Source organism: Zootoca vivipara, chromosome 2 (genome assembly GCF_965207765.1).
Source record: "Zootoca vivipara chromosome 2, rZooViv2.hap1.1, whole genome shotgun sequence".
In the NCBI taxonomy this organism is placed as follows: Eukaryota; Metazoa; Chordata; class Lepidosauria; order Squamata; family Lacertidae; genus Zootoca; species Zootoca vivipara.
In genome coordinates, this window is record NC_142584.1 from 67315753 (window position 1) to 67332449 (window position 16697).

General features: G+C 42.4%; 2 protein-coding genes across 7 annotated transcripts in view; one reads left to right on the forward strand and one right to left on the reverse strand.

The window, feature by feature from the left end:
* Window positions 1-16697, reverse strand: part of RNF123 (ring finger protein 123) — an 88462-nt gene that overhangs the window by 14255 nt on the left and 57510 nt on the right. The window lies entirely within an intron of this gene.
* Window positions 4524-8912, forward strand: AMIGO3 (adhesion molecule with Ig like domain 3). The gene has a single exon (XM_035105946.3). It carries the CDS (start codon window positions 5842-5844, stop codon window positions 7423-7425), a length of 1584 nt encoding a protein of 527 aa, XP_034961837.3. The 5' UTR covers window positions 4524-5841; the 3' UTR covers window positions 7426-8912.

The following is a 16697-nucleotide window of genomic DNA, read 5'->3' on the forward strand; positions in this document are numbered from 1 at the left end:
AAGATCAGAGAGGATAAATCAATTCATTTACAGCTCACTTCAGGGCATATGCGCACACTCTGGAATCACAATTCAAGAAAGAGATGGACAAAGGAGAAACAGAACACTTAATATTTGCTTAAAGGAAAAAGATTGCAAGTGGGGCCAGAGATTAATTTTTACATATATTTACAAGGTTTTCAGGAAGAAAAACACTTTATCACCAGAGGACTATTTAAATTACAGAAAGGCTCTGTTGTTGTTTTTAAATTAAACATTAGGAAATTTGAGCTAACCCTGTCTATGGAAGTTACATTAGGATTGCCATATTTCAAAAAGTAAAAACCAGGACACCCCGAAAGTTGAGTTGTTTTTGTTTTGATTGACTTGCCGAAGATCCAGGACAAAGCACCTCCTTTCATAATTTCCCCCCAGACATCAAGCCCGCCTTTGAAATCCCAGTAATGTCTGGGAAAATCCATGTATGGCAGCCCTAATTTACCTTATCAATCTCTTTCATTCAACATTTTCATGAAAAGTGTCATCTGTCCAGAGTAGCCTTTCCTTTTTCAGATCCAGGAGAGGCCTTTCATTTCAACCTGAAGAATGGGGAACCCCCTTTTAAAATCCATTTGCAGCCTGTGTCTTAGTTACCATTGGCGTGATCCACCTTCTGTCAGTTGTGGCTCATGAGTTGAAGACCAATGGCATAGAACAGAATTCTCCCCAGGCTACCCCCTCACTCAGAGTGTTTTTGCCTAGCTGGAATAATGCCTCTTAACTTGTCTGGATGGAGGACAGAGAGGGTTGTGTGTGTGTGTAGAAAGTAGCCTACTGTAAAAAGGGCACAAACACATTCATTGCTCTGTCCATTTTTGCCCCATTCCTACCCATTGCTGGCATGTGGCCTTCAGAAGGTTTTCCAGAAAGGAATGTGGCCCACAGGCTGAAAAAGATTCCTCACTTCTGGAATAAGACTACACTGCCTTAATATGCTGCTTGAGTCATATGATCAGTGGGATTAGGGACAACTCTGAAGTTAAGAGGGAAAAGGGAGTCTTGTAGAAGTGTCAGAGTGCCAGCCTAATTTCTATTGGATGGGATTGCAGAAATGACAAAGAAGCCTGCACCATTAACTCCTAAGAAGCCATCTCTCTTGGCTGCAAAGTCCACTTCCTTTCCCTTTTCAGACCTTGACCTTCAAGAAAACTTGTCACCTTTAAGAGGTGTGTCAGTACAGTCCTATTGTTCCAACAGCAAAGATGAGCAAGACAGCTCAAAGTCATTTACATTGTGGGTTGCAAAACAAAAGCTAAGGTAACATATTTCTTAGATTTCAAATGCAGATTACATCAGGCCTAAATCGGAGCCCTGAGAAACACTGCCGTTCAGTAATTTGTCAGGAGCACAGTTCAAGGCAAGTCTAACAACCAATAGTACATTAACAGGAAAATGTAACCATGGAAAGTTACCAAGAAAATATCTGCTTTTTTAACAATGAAAAGGCAATTATCTCACACACCCTGAACTTATCACTAGATCTTATAAAAATGTAGCAGTCGCTACTGAATCTTGCTGAGAGTGGAAAAATACTGGCCATTAAATGGCAACCCCATATACAAGCTAGAGTAGTGCACTCAAAGGTAGTCCACCACATGCATTTAGAACTACCTTTAAAACATGGTTCCTTTAGCATATGTAGTGGTTATGAATGAATGCACTGTTTCCTCAGGGTTCTTACTTCACAAGAATTGGATGCTACATCTTTCATTTTTTGGCTCTCACACATTAGGGATCTCTGCACATTTATAGGCAGCTGTACAAAAACATGCAAGCAACTTTACATAGGGAAGCATCTGGCAAATATTTTTCCCAAAACATCTCCCTTGCAACTTGTAAAATAGAGGGTTAAGCACCCACTACATCCTGCAGCTGCTGCAGCCAAATTAGTCATTTGCTGTACTAATGGAAACCAATTATTCTACTTTGATTTTCACTTTCCTCAAATAAAGCAGCCTGGATCTCCCAGGAAATTGCCCTCCAGCTGCTGCTCTCTCTGCCCCAGCAATTATTCTACCAACATGCCTGGTCAACTTTTAGCATTTGTTTAGGGTCAAAGGGTAAGCAAATGGCATGTAGTCTCTCTTGCCCTCTGACCACTGAGGAGAGCAATCCGTGTTTCTACAGAGTTGGAATTACCGGTACTGGACAAATCTCAGTCACCTCTGCCTCTGCTTTGATCAGAGATCGCTTGTTGCAGCTGGACCTCTCTCCAGCCCAACAGTCTCACCTGATGGCTGATGGCACCAATGCAGCCTCCAGTTCAAAGGATGTAAGTTGAGGTCACACTATTGGTCCAGCCACAGGTGACCATGACCATGAAGTGATAAAAATCCAAGATGGTCAAGTAAATCAATATCAAAAGTATAAAAGCCTCAACAAATGTCAAATATGTAAATGGGGATGAAGGGAGGAAAACTTGTGCCTCACCAATTAGATACTGAAATACAGCACAGACTAAAAAAAGGCAATGGTTGTAAGGAGTTTGATCTGGCTTCTGAAATCTATGCATCTGCCCTTGAGAATTTTCTCATTCTCCCTCTCTCTCCCACACATTTGCTTCCTCCACAGGAACAACACTACAGCTAACACCTTAGCAAGATCATCCACACAATAAGCAGCCAATAATAATTGCATCAGCACACACAGAAAATGAAATTGAAGAGAAGGGGCAAAATCTGAATGGAGAGTCAACTTTTTGTAATGCTGGCATTTTAAATGTTGCTCAACCGTTGTGCCCGGTTTTTCACTTTTTGAAATATGGCAACCCTAGGTGTGAGGAATCTTTGGCCTCCCAGATATTGCTGAACTACAACTCCCATCATCCTCAACAAGCATGGCCAGGGATGGTACAAGTTGTAGTTCAGCAACATCTGGGGGGGCAAAGGTTCTGCACATCTGCTCAAGGACAATGATTTGCTGTATAGCTCAGTTGGTTAGACGTTAGAGCATAGTGCTGATAACACCAAGGCTGTAGGTTTGATTCCCCTACAGTACAGTTGCATAGTCCTGCATTGCAGGGGGTAGGACTAGATCACCCTTCCTCAGGGGTCCCTTCCAAATCTATGATTCTATGAACAGTTTCCTTATGCAGAAAAACTGAAAAATGAGATAAACTGAAAAAAGGACATGTGATGGCATGGAACAGGTCTGTTTGATCTAGTATAGCCAGGCAAATTATAATGCATGACTTCACCCCAAAGTGTAAAGATAGCATTGATCGAATTCAAAGCCGAACACTCTACTGCTATCAGGAATTTGACAGTGACAGAAAGTGTGGTTGTATACCACTACAGAAGCATACTGCAAGGATAATGAGGTTGTACACTGCTTGTACGAATTCATTAAAGCCAAGGTAACAACAAAGGATGAAGGTTGGAGGAACAGAGCGAGGTGATAATCTGGCATAGCAACAGAAAGGATGTCACTGCCTCCAGCCATAAGCCTTCCCTGAGGACACCATATCCTGAGGAGGACCACAGTGAGGAAAATTTCAGAACTGTGGCAGGGGAGTCACTTGTTAACTTCAAAAGGCTGAAAGACTCAAACACACCGGTCGCAATGAAAACAGAAGCCTCAAACTCAATTTGCTTTCATAGAATCAAGGAGTTGGGAGCTGAAGTTGGCTGGCAGGGTGGACACAGCCTCCTAACAGAGGCAGCACTGCTGCTAACTGGGACCAAGAGTCCCAAGCTTGCCACTGCCCTGCCCTGTTCTGGGAAGCAGTAGCAATGCTGCTGCTAGGAAGCTGCTTTCACAGCCTCAGCAGCTGTTGCTGGTTGGAAGGGCACTCCACTGGTCGATACAATACAGTGGAACCTCGGTTTATGAACACCTCGGTTTATGAATTTTCGGTTTATGAACACCGCAGACCCATCCGGAACGGATTAATTCACTTTCCATTACTTTTAATGGGAAAGTTCGCTTCAGTTTATGAACGCTTCAGTTTATGAACAGACTTCCGGAACCAATTACACCCATGTTTCAGTTTATGAACGCTTCAGTTTAAGTACTCCGCGGACCCGTCTGGAACGGATTAATCCACTTTCCATTACTTTCAATGGGAAAGTTCCCTTCAGTTTATGAACGGTTACTCTGCGGACCGTCTGGAACGGATTAATCCACTTTCCATTACTTTCAATGGGAAAGTTCGCTTCAGTTTATGAACGCTTCAGTTTATGAACAGACTTCTGGAACCAATTGTGTTCATAAACCGAGGTACCACTGTATATGCATCTCTGGCAGATACCGGTAACTAACCAGTCTCTGCTTAGTTACCTCCACCTTCGTTAGTCTGTTCCATTGCTGAATGGCTATTACAATTCAGAAGGTTCTCCTAAGTTTCAGCCAAAATCTATATTCTAGTATGAATGTGTATTTATAGAGTATGCTGTGCTTTGGGTATTAAAATACAAGCTTTCAGTGTCCATACACTGAGTTTGTGATGCTGACATAAGGTTTTTTTTAGCTATATTTTTAGTTAAGACAGAAGTTGTCATGAAGGTCACAAAGAAACTATGATCACAGGTATCATAAATATAACGTGTGAAGTTCTAGATAGGCAAAAATGACTAACTCTTGGGGGGCAAACTATCCAGAACAATAGGGTCACAATCTTGGTTGTGGTCCTTTGGTGCTACAGTGTGATCTATTCTTCCATTCCTACCCCTAAAAAAAATTTCAACCAAGATCCAAAGATTACAAAATTGCAAAGACTTGCATTGAGAAACTGTAAACAGCAGAGGAGCTTGGGCTGCTTCGCGAGACCCACCCCCTCCTTTTACTAAGCTTGCTTCTTTATCTCCCTTTGTAATAGTGCTGCTGGCACAAATTGCTGCAGCTCTCATGTGCCACTCTGATGCCCAGTCCAAGGATAGCTGTGGAGGATTTTTCTGCCCTCACATGGCACAACAAAGAAACTACATGCCATTCAGGAAAAAAAAACTTCACTACTGGTCCTCCCCTTCCCCTCTCTTCTTATCACCACTCCCTATTACACAAACCAATAGGATTTCTTCTTGGTCCGCAAAGCTTACCCTTCAGTGTTCACAGGCAGCTTGTAAATAGGAGCAGAAGAAGGTGAAAGTGTTTCCATACAGTGCTGTCAGCTGAAAGATGAAACAACCGGCAGGAAAGAGTGATGCTGCTCAATATAACCCAGAAAGGAAGATCTCCGGGTAAGAGCTGCTTTCTTTGGCATTTCTATTTGAGATTACAGAGGTGAAGAAATGGGCTCATATTGGCCCTTTTATGATGAACCTGTACTGGAGTTGCTTAGCCTCAAGATAAGGATCCACTAATGGAAACTTTGGGATCTAAGGACACTTGACTCGGCAAAGCAAAAAAATAAAATAAAAATGGATCCAGCCTCTCCCTGGACCAATGTTACTGAAGGAGCAGCCTCAAATAGATGCAAGGTTGGGTTACTTGGAGAGGGACACTGTAGAGGCAAATCCTGTAAACATGTTCAAGACTTTTGAATCAGAGCTCAAGAGGATCTATATAGACATACCTTGCTTTTGAAATTATTTTAGGCAATACCTGCACACAGACTCCTGCTGGTTTCTACAACTACCAAGAGAGGCATGCAGAGCAGCAGTTACATGCCTGCCTTTGATTACAGCATATTGCTTAAATGCTTGTTTATTCTGAGTGAGACAACACAATATTTTCAGGAGCATAATTCAGAGTCTCTAGGCACCATCTGATTTTACCGATTCATTCTACTGTTGCCCATTCACACATCAGTGTCTTGCGACAGGATTATACTCAGTGTGAATTTGACTTTGAGAACTTAGTTCCATGCTCGTGACAAACCAGGGTGAGCTCCACTGTTACATGATGAATGTACTGACCTTGGCTTTATTTATTTGGAAACTGCTTGGAAAGCTGTTAGTTTTCTTTGTCCTGTGCATTCAAGTCAGCACCTTAAACAATTGTACTCTCAGAAGATGTCCCGAAGTTTGCATTTGTACTGCTGATCTCATGAGTTGTGCCAAGAAGGATCTTGAACAGGTCCCCAGCACCCTGCTTCCCACAGCCACTACCTTGGACCTCAGCTACAATAACATTACTCAGCTTAATGACCACTGGCTGGCTGCCTTACCACGTCTCCAGACCCTCAGGATCAGCCACAACAAGATCCACAGTATCACCCGGCAAGTGTTCCACAATGCCACTTACATTTTACACCTGGACATGTCTTCCAACTACCTGAGCACTGTGGAGAAGTACTACTTTGATGGCCTTGTGAAGTTGGAGGAGCTCTTGCTATACAACAACAAGATTGTACAAGTCGATCAAAATGCTTTTGTCAAGTTAATCAGATTGCAAAAAGTCTACCTGAGTTGGAACAGGCTAAGAAAATTTCCATTTGAGTCCATTCAAAGACTTGAACACCCGTACCTGAGGACCCTGGATCTGTCTGCTAACAACCTAAGCAGCATTCCTGTTCAAGTAATAGCAACTTTGCCCGGGTACATAAAAAATGGCTTGTACCTTCACAACAACCCTGTGATATGTGACTGTTCTCTTCATCTGATGCTCCAGGAATGGAAGCACCGTGGTTTCAGTTCTGCGGAGGATTTTGTAGAGGAGCACACCTGCAAAGCTTTCCCCAACGTACCACGTTCCTTAGTCAACACCTTCAATTACAACAAGTATATTGGAGATTGCTCCTGGAACCAATTTGACATTCCCCAAATCCTCTGCCAAGTGGGAGAATCCTTGGTAATAGACTGCAACACGAGCCTCCATAATGACAATGCCACAAACTACAGATGGATCTCTCCTAGACATGAATTATTCATGTACCCTGAGCACAGTAATCAGGCGCATCAACCTTTCAGAAATGGAAGCCTATTGATCAGAAGGGGTACCCTTTCCCATTCCGGCGTTTATGTGTGCATAGCCATCAACGAGTTCCAACAGATCAACCAGACATTTGAAGTCAACATCACATTTCAATACCCCAAACCACCAGAGTCTTTCAATACCGGCCTCTCAACCCTCTTAGGGTGTGTTGTTACCCTGGTACTTGTCCTCATGTACTTGTACCTCACACCATGTCGCTGCTCCAAGTGCTTCAAGAAGCCTGCAAGCCCCCCTCCAGACTGCAGCGCCCAATCGTCCATCCTTAGTACCACCCCACCAGCCACAGATGGGCCAAATCGCAAGATCAGCACAAACAAGCACGTTGTTTTCCTAGAGCCCATCAAGGAAGCCCAGAATGGCAAGGTCAGGTTGGCTGTCAGCGAGGACTTTCCAGAAGCTAAAAGCCCCAGACTCTTACAGCTTAAGCTGGACAGTGAATCAATCAGCTCAGTCTTTTCAGATCCTCTCATCATGTCCTATGAGGAACGAGAACAGACACCAGCAGATGGATAGGAAGCAATCCACAGGAAGGATGCAGCCAAGGTGGGGGTGGGGAAGGAAGTGGGTCAAACCCCATACCCATTGTGGGAGGGAGGGGAAAGACAATATATATATTTACAAAGCATCTCCTCACTGAAAGGCACAGAGGAATTCTCTTCATCTCCCTTGGATGGACTACTGTGGTTTATTCTTAATTTCCTTCATCTCCTCTAGAAGATGATGGAGGCTTTTCTTCTAACCATTCTACTCGGACCATCCCAGAATCCATTTATTATGCACAACAGAAGCAACCATCTGTTGACAAAAAAGAACTGAATGCTCTTTACACATCCCAGATGACTACAGCCTGCTCAGTAGTAGAGACAGTAACTTGTAGCAGAGAGTACCATTTCCCTTTAGAAAACTGCTGTGGAATACAAGATTGTGTAATGGCTTTGACTTTCAGAGAATAAACATTTGCTATATAAGCAAGCCTGTTTTTATTTCTGGAGAAGAAAGAGTGCCCTTGCTGGACCAAAGAGGGGCCATTTCTTACTTTTTAATTGCTTTAGTCAGCTACTGCTTCTAATATTAATTTGGAAAGTAGGTTCCCGAGCCCACACTTTTCAACTTACTGCTAGGCTTCTTGGAACAAGTCCTAGCATAGCTAAAAACTGAATCAATGCTCCCTTTACAGAGGTCACAAGCCCTGCTCCAGATGACCACCTCGCCCTTTTGGATATGTGCAGTCAGCCACGTAAGTGTCAGAAACTGTAAGAATCAGTCTTCTGCTTGTATCAGCTTAACAAAACTGCTTGGTATTACTAGACACACTGCCTGCCCCTTAAAAGCACCTTGTTCTGGGTTTGCTTTTAACGAGGAACCTTTTCCCCAGGTTGAATTCTTCATATCTACAATAAAATTCTAATAGCTCTGGCATCCTGTGCTTTTGGATCACTGTCACAGCAAAAATCAGTGCCAGAAAATTATCCTTTGGTTAGACTTGAGAAGGGCAAATAATTTATTTTGCTGTCATCACAGCAGAGGGGAGTTTGATCCCAGACAGGGCTAAAAGGGATGCTATTCTAGACACAGTGCTGATGTTGTGTTTTGTTTTTTAAATGCACAATTAACCTATGGCTGACCAATTCAGATAACTGGATTAGATAGACAAGAAGAGTGCCCTTGTTAGTGTACCTTTTTATATAACTTAATATAGCCATTAAAAATTAACTTTGTTTCTCCCCACCCACCCATGGCCCAAAAGCAGCTGTAAATAATCAAATTCAGGAATGTATTAGATTATTCATGCACCTAGTATAATTACAACAAGCCAGCTCCACTCCGCTCTGCGCGTAAATGAACCATCTCTCTGCCTTTTTTCTCCTTGAGAAGGGCAGGTGTGCTTGGGAGAACGAAGCATCTAGCTATTTTGGTAGTGCTTTAATCCATGTAATGATAATAATTGTAACCTGGGGGTAGATTTCCTCTTGGCTTACATTTAAATAAAAATGCCTTTTTATTTTAAAATGTTGTTGTCTGCATCTGAAATAGTCTTTGCCCTGCTACGGTGTGAGACGGTGCAGGCTTCTTCTCCTTTGTCTGTGGCCAGGTAAAGCTCCATATACAAAGTTCTAGTTCTTTTAACACAAAAGAAGCTCAAATAGCAGTCTAAACCCAGGCGCACTAAATGTTACAGATGTCTCTGATATTAAAACCAAATTACAACACAATTTAATTTTGGCACAGTAGATGAGGCTGGAAGGTGCAAAGAAAGAAATGCAACACAAAGACTATTGTAAAAACAATTCTAAGTCTTTGGGCAAGAACTCGATACATTATACACAAACAAATAATTTCATGTATGTGTATGTGGGAGGGGCGTCAAGACTGAGGAAGTAAGAAAACATATGAAATTCCATTAAAACTAATTTCTGCAAGGCTTGGTGCAAAAGAAACAAGGATCCCACAAATGGGCCATCTCTTTGGAGCAAAAGAGGATAGAATAGAGTGGTTTTCTCCCTTCTAAGACTTTGGCTTGCTTACTTTGCACGCATTCAGACACTGTTTTACCTTGCAAAGATACTCTCCCAGGATCCAGAATATCAAACTACATTTGGCCTTAATCCCTTCTCCCCATGGCCAGCAGTTACTATACAATATTATTTCATTACAGGCTAGCTATACTGTAGCCCAAAGTACAGCTTGAAGACTGAACAGAAAACTGGGCTAGAGATGTTGGCACACACCAACATGAACATTACAGAGCAAACTATGCACTGCCAGAGGTTCTCACAAACTTGTATTCTGGACAGCCACAAATGTTGTTGACGTGAGGCTAGAAAAATCCAGGGAAGATATTAATATCTTCCAAGATCATCTGGGTCGGGGTGTTTCTAAACCAGAAGCTAAGAAAAATAATCAAGATTGTTTATTCTATTAACATTTCTTGCTTGCATCTTGCGAAGCATACGTAGCCACTGAGAATCCTGAATCAGGGGGTTCCTTATATTCATAATGTAGAGAGATGTGGATCTTTAGTTTGGCCATATTTTTATGCTGTGGTTCTGCACACCAGGGACAAAGCAGAATATGGGGAAAGCAGCAAGAGATGTCAAGCAATGATTTACAGAATTTGAGATGTTCTATGCTGTTGAGATGCTCCTACTATGCTGTCTGTGGACAGAGTTAATGAGCCTGGGAAGAGTAGCACACCAAGCAACTGTCAGAGACAGCAGCGTTCTGTATCACAGCCCCACTCCCAAGTTCTTTGCCAAGAAAAAGCTAGTAAGTCACTTGACACAAATCAAAACTGAATTAAGCAACATTTGCTTCTTTTCATAAGTGCACATGTCAAACACCATTTAGCTCCTTTAAAAATCCAGACTTAAAAACCATTTTCTAAATGGATAGGCACTGAGGTAGTTAAGATACAAAAATAAGGAACAAGAGACCAAAGCAGCAGCATTTTTTAAAATCCTATTTATCCGATTTTGGAGGCTAAGAAATGTGTGGTTGGGAGTTTTTATTTGTTCTAATCTGTTCATAAATCATAAAATTACTGCTACATAACCCAAACCTTGGGATGAAATGGGATAGACTAAACATTTACAAAACAAAACAAATCATTTTTTACAATTTATCTTTTATCCAGCAGGAAAGGATGTAGGAATGCATTTTGCTGCTGCTGACTAACAAATCACAATAGACATACAGTACTGAGCTTCAGGGCAGAAATCTTGAAGTGCAACCTAGTATGTGTCTATTCAAGTAAGCCCCCTTGAGTTCAGTACTACTCACTCCCAGGTAAGTCTACATAGGATTGCACGCTTGGCTGCTGAGAAGCTAATCCCACAAGAAAAAAGGCAGAGGAGGAGTGGTGCTCATATTACTTACTCCCATGGCTGCTCTCATAGATATTCTCAAATTGAAAAATAAAAAAGACTAGTTTTTGTCCACTGAAGTGCTCCTTAGCAAAGAAAGAAATGAAAGAGGGGGGAAGTCATTGTGATGCATGCAATAAAATGGGAATTAGTTATTCTGTCTGTCTGTCTATATCTAGCCAGCTAGCTATCATTACTTCTAGTCAAAGGAAATAAACTGTGCAGATACTACAATAAAGTGCATAAAATTCTTCAATAATTTCCATGTTATTCTACAGTATTCCTCACTGCTCTACAGTGGACCAGGGGAATCAGTTAAATTTCAGAAAACTCTTAATGAGTACAGTCATGAATTTCCAATTACCAGCACTTTACAAGAAAATCAGAGAAAATCAGTCTGCTCTCTGGGATTGCCCCTTCTCCTAACTACAGACAGACTTCTCCTCCAATCACAACACCATCCTGCATTAAAATCTGCCTGTGAATTATGGCCAATGTTCTCAGGCTCACTTTCCGTCAGCAAGAGATATGATTGGTGGAGGCACATGACTGTGTCTTTTAAGTAATGGAACCCCTATTGTTGAACTCATTCCTAAGGAAGTTAGGCTGGCTCCTTCTTAGATGTCTTTTACACGAACTGTTAGGATTCTATTCTGTCAGACATTTAGTGCATTTTAATTCATAGCAGCTGTAGATCTAGTTTCTGGCTTTTGAACATCCACTGGTTGTGATGAGATTTGAATAGTTCAAAGCTGCCTTGGGTTGCATTGGAAGGCACTATAGAAAAATGTTTCAATATAAAAATACACCTTTCTTCCAGGCCCAGATTGTGACTGACCCCAAAGACCTTCACCACAATGCAATATGGTCAATACAAAAACTGACCACACCACTAAGCGTAGAGAAGATGAGTAAAAGGATGTGGTAGAGATATAGACATCCCATGGTGTTCCTGTATTATCCAACCCTCTAATTTAGACAGAGAGCAACAAGTGAAGGGCTTCACTCAGCTCAGAGGTGGAACACATGTGGTGCATGCCAAAGGGCTCAAGTTCAACCCCTGGCATTTCCAGTTAGGGCCGGGAAAGACTCCTGCATGCCTGGATGGAGAGATGCATGTCAGTCCATGTAGACCAGGGGTCATGACCTCCTTTTCTTAGCCCAAGGACCACATTCTGCCATGGACAACCTTATGGGGGCCATATGCCATTGGTGGGGGGTGCTAAAGGCAAAAATGGGGTAAGCAACAGGCGTGAGCCCTACCTTTGTACAGTAGGCTACTAACAGTTAGAAGTTTCTTTACACACTCCTATGCACACATCTCTCCATCCAGGCATCTAAAAGGCACTACGTCAGTTCAGGAACAAGCAAAAGCACGTGAGGAGCTGTGGAGCAGGTCTGATATGATGTGTGACTTGTGGAAGGGGTATGTGCTGGGTAGAGTCTCAAAACCTCATTAGAGAGGTCTTGGGGGGGTCACATTTGGCCTCTGAATTGGAAGTTCCATAGCCCTGGTGCACACAATACTGAGCTACATGGAATATTCTGAAACGGCATAAGGCAGCTTCTTGCATTCCTACTCTACATCCATTTAAAAAGCTTCATGGGATAACTTTCTGTCAATCTTATAATGCATTGAGAAAGCATGAAATACTATCCACATGCTCGCTTCTACACATTTCTTCAATGGGAGAATGATCTCATAGCTAAGGAGATGGCCAATTACTCAGAGGCAAAGTTCAGAGATCATGCTAGAACCCAGTTTGGCACCATGTGAATGAGCCTTAGTAAGGGCATGTAACCCCCTGCCCCAGCAAAGAGGGGTTTGGAAGCAAAAGTTTCTGTTTGTGTTAATGACTAGTTATTTTTTCACTTTCAGGAGCCATTTCCCTCATCATTAAAAGCAACCCAAAGTTTCTGTTTTCAATCTAAAAAGGCAAATGAAAGCATAAGTGTTTCTATGAGTGCATTCCACCATCTGTGCATTGCCTAAAGACACCCAATTTCAATGCCTAGGGTGTTGCTAAACCTTCTCAGCTTTGAGCTGCAAGGAAACATATTAAGAACATAAACATAAGGACATCCCTGCTGGATCAGGCTAGACCTATCTAGTCCAGCATCCTCTCCTTGCACTTGATAGCAATCACTACCTATTGTGTGTAACTCGGCACTGTGAGAAGTGAATAAGTGAATAAGTGCTTTGTTTTGTCTATCCTGAGTCTTCCAACATTTAGCTTCACTGGATGGCCCGAATTGGAGGGAAAGTATTATGAGGGACAAAATCCCCTCTCTCTTCACTTTCTCCAAACAATGCATAATTTTATAACACCTCTATCATGTCACCTCTTACTTGTCTTTTGTCTAACTAAAAAGCCCCAAATGTTGTAACCTTTCCTCACACAGTAACCATTCCAGCCTCTTGGTCCTTTTGCTTGCCCTTTTCTGAACCTTTTCCAGCTCTACAGTATCCTTTTGAGGTGAGGCAACCAGAACTATACACTGTATTTTAAGTGTAATCACATCGCAGATCTGGATAGTGGTATTATGATATTGGCAGTTTTATTTTCAATCCCTTTCCTAATGACTGCTACCATGCTATCTTCATCAGAGTTAACCGCTATGCGCCCAGGTCTTATTACTGGTTAGTCCACTAGTGACTACCACTACCGCTGCCATTTTACTGCCCATTCACCCAGTTTAGATGGATCTTTCTGGGGCTTCTCACAATCCCTTTTGATTTTAACCACCCTGAAAAAATGTGGTATCAGCAAACTTGACTACGTCACTATTCAACCCCAACTCTAGATCACGGTTTCCCAAACTTGTGTCTCCAGCTGTTGCTGGACTACAACTCCCATCATCCCTAGCGAGCAGGACCAGTGGTCAGGGTTGATGGGAAATGTAGTCCAAAAACAGCTGGAGACCCAAGTTTGGGAAACCCTGCTCTAGATCATCCATGAACAAGTTAAACTAGCACATCCCAAAATCATTTCTTGGGGGACTCTACTTTCTACTTCCTTCCATTGGTAGAACTTTACATTTATTCCTACTCTCTGCTTCCTTTTTCTTAACCACATCCACAAAAGAACCTCTCATTTTATTCCATGACTTCTAAGCTTACGCAGAAGTCTTTAGTGAGATTTTGTCAAAAGCTTCTTGAAAGTCCAAATACATAATGTCAAATGGATCACTTCTATCTAAGTGCTTGTTGATACTCTAAAAAAACTCTAATAGGCAAATGAGAGAAAACTTGCACTTGCAGAAACCACACTGGTTCTGCTTCAGCAAGACTTACTTCTGGTATATGCTTGGTTACTCTGTCTTTAACAATGCTTTCCTTTTTTTCTGGAACAGATGTTAAGCTAACCTCACATTTTAAGAAGAGAGCCCCAATTCTGCCTCATTTGCTCCATGGAGAGCATTTAACACAATGAGTACTGTACCTAGGTGGCACTCGTCATGATGTCCCATTGTGCCAGAAGCAGTTTAGTCATGCTTGCCAAATGACCCGGAAAGCTGTCTGTGGACAAACATCAGCTCCCTCGGCCTGAAGCGAGATGAGTGCCGCACCCCATAGTTGCCTTTGACTGGACTAAACCATCCAGGGGTCCTTTACTTTTACCTTTTACCATCCCTAATAGTCCAAAATTAATGTACATATTCATTACACACCATTCTTCTTAAGGTGTGTATAAAAGCGCCCCCATGTGGTAAAATCGCAATGTTTTTAGTCCCTGAAACCCCTGGTTTATACCCTTCCTTCACCACAGGAGGGCACCTTTGTCTTATCATTAACCACAGTGCTGAATGTGTGAACTCACCCTGTAGCAATACAAAATTAAGCATATACCATCACCTGCTCTGAGCCCTTTGGATAAAACAGTACACAAATGTCTGCCACCAAGCTCTCCACAGGTCAATTTAAATTTTCCCTTTAGGCTGCTGTTCTTACAGTGGCCAAAATTAAGCCAGAGGGAAGCCTGCAAGGAGCAGAAGAAAGCAATATAAGGGCATCTGAATAAAACTGCATAACATGTAGTGAAATAGCCAAGCTTGGCAGATTGAAAGAATCCTTTTGCATCAATAAAATCAGCTGTTTTGCTACAACCACCTAGGTAGCCTCGTTAACAGCAGCTGCACTTAAGAGACCATTTTTCAGAGTTCAAGAGGCTTAAAAATACAGAAATCCAGCATTAAAAATTGGGGTTGCCTTAGTAAAAATCCAGCTTCTCTGACAAACAGGACTTTGAAAGTTTAATGAATGTCCCTTGGGAATGGACTACGCTGCAAACACAACAGCAATCGAGAACTCACACTGCTGCCAAGTTTGGTGTTTCTAAACTGCCTATACATCAAGCTAATGGGTCAGCATAAAACACTTACGTTTTACCAAGAGAAAGCAAGAAGTTGTTGAGTCATTCAGCCCCAGCCCCCACCTCTACTCAGCACAAAAGTGGTTGTTTTGTAGAGAGATTATTCCTAAAGAATGAGAACTGATGGTTCCATTTTCTACCAATGCTCCATATTTAGTAAGCCACAGCAGAAGAGGAAATAACTCTATTTCAGGCAAGGACATGAATCAGGCTATGGAAATTGGACAGTGACATCATGGACCAGATATAAGTAGTAGCAGTAGTAGTAATGTTACAACAATTAAAACACAATATTAAACAACTAGTTGCTCTAGCAGGTGCTAGCACAATAAGTCCCACTAGAGCAATGGGGACTGCCCCCACTCTCCACCCACACACCCCATAAATTGGCTTGGAGGGGTGGTTGGGAGACCCCCCAGAACAGAGCACAGAAGGAGAAGAGGGGGAGATCTGTTACACCAGGGAAGCTGAAATGCTTGCGCTAATGGAGCAATCGCTTCAGCACTACTTTGAATACCACCCTATGCCTTTGGCCAAGACTCACTCTTGGAATTCCTGCATTTCTGTCAAACTTATGGGGGAAAGATAAAACCTGCCAGCTGAATGGCAGCACGGCAGCACAATCTGCACTCCAGTCAAATAGCCTGTCTCTCTCATGCCAAGGATGTACAGGTTCTGAACCAGCTCTTCTGTTAATACTTTATAAGCAAAAGGCATTTGGCTGCACCAAACCCCATTTATAATCAGTGGCTGGTATGTCAATTTAGCAGTACAGGGCAATTTACACTGCAGCTCCTCATACAGACCCAGTAGCAGAGAGTGGGGTGGCAGCACTTACCTGACCTCCATTTGGTTGTGTCACTGCTGCTTAGTGGGAGGTGGAGGTGACAGTAAGGTAGGCATGGTGCAAATGCACCAGGCAGGAGCACCAGATAACTCTGAGTTTGAACCGTGCCAGCCTTGCCACTGCCTTCTCCTTACCCTCTACCTCTTAGTAAGAAACAGTGACACAAACAAGGTTAGGTGAGCACCACCATGTCGTTCGCTACTGTATAGACCCCTGTCAGTGATACTCTATTGATTAGCCATCACATGTGGCACCAAAGTTACAGTAAGTGATAGCTGATCGACATTAACAGCACTTAGTTCGCCAAGACAGACAAATCCATATAGCGGATCAGTCCTGCTCTACCAAGTTGCTCTTTGACTGAATTGTGCATCTGGCATGTCTATAGAGGGGGTTACTAATTTCACCAGGTGTGAGGCAAAGAAGAACTACCAAAAGCCAGATTAATGCAATGAGATTGTAATTAATTAGTGTTCTGAACACTCTGAATATTCAAAAGTTTTTGCAAACATTTATTAATCCCCAGCACCAAGAGAGACACAAAGCTTCTGTGATCACAGGATCACCCCAGGACAAAAAGGGCACCCTCATACTTATCAGGCGGAACAGCCCATGCACAGGGACTATATGCCACAATTCTGGAAGCAGACTAGCGTTAGAAGCCTAATTATAAGAGTAGAAAGAGGCTGAAGGTCCCTGACT

What these genes read in the sequence shown, in the direction of transcription:
- AMIGO3 (XM_035105946.3), top strand. Translation starts at nt 5,842, where the DNA reads ATGCTCGTGACAAACCAGGGTGAGCTCCACTGTTACATGATGAATGTA.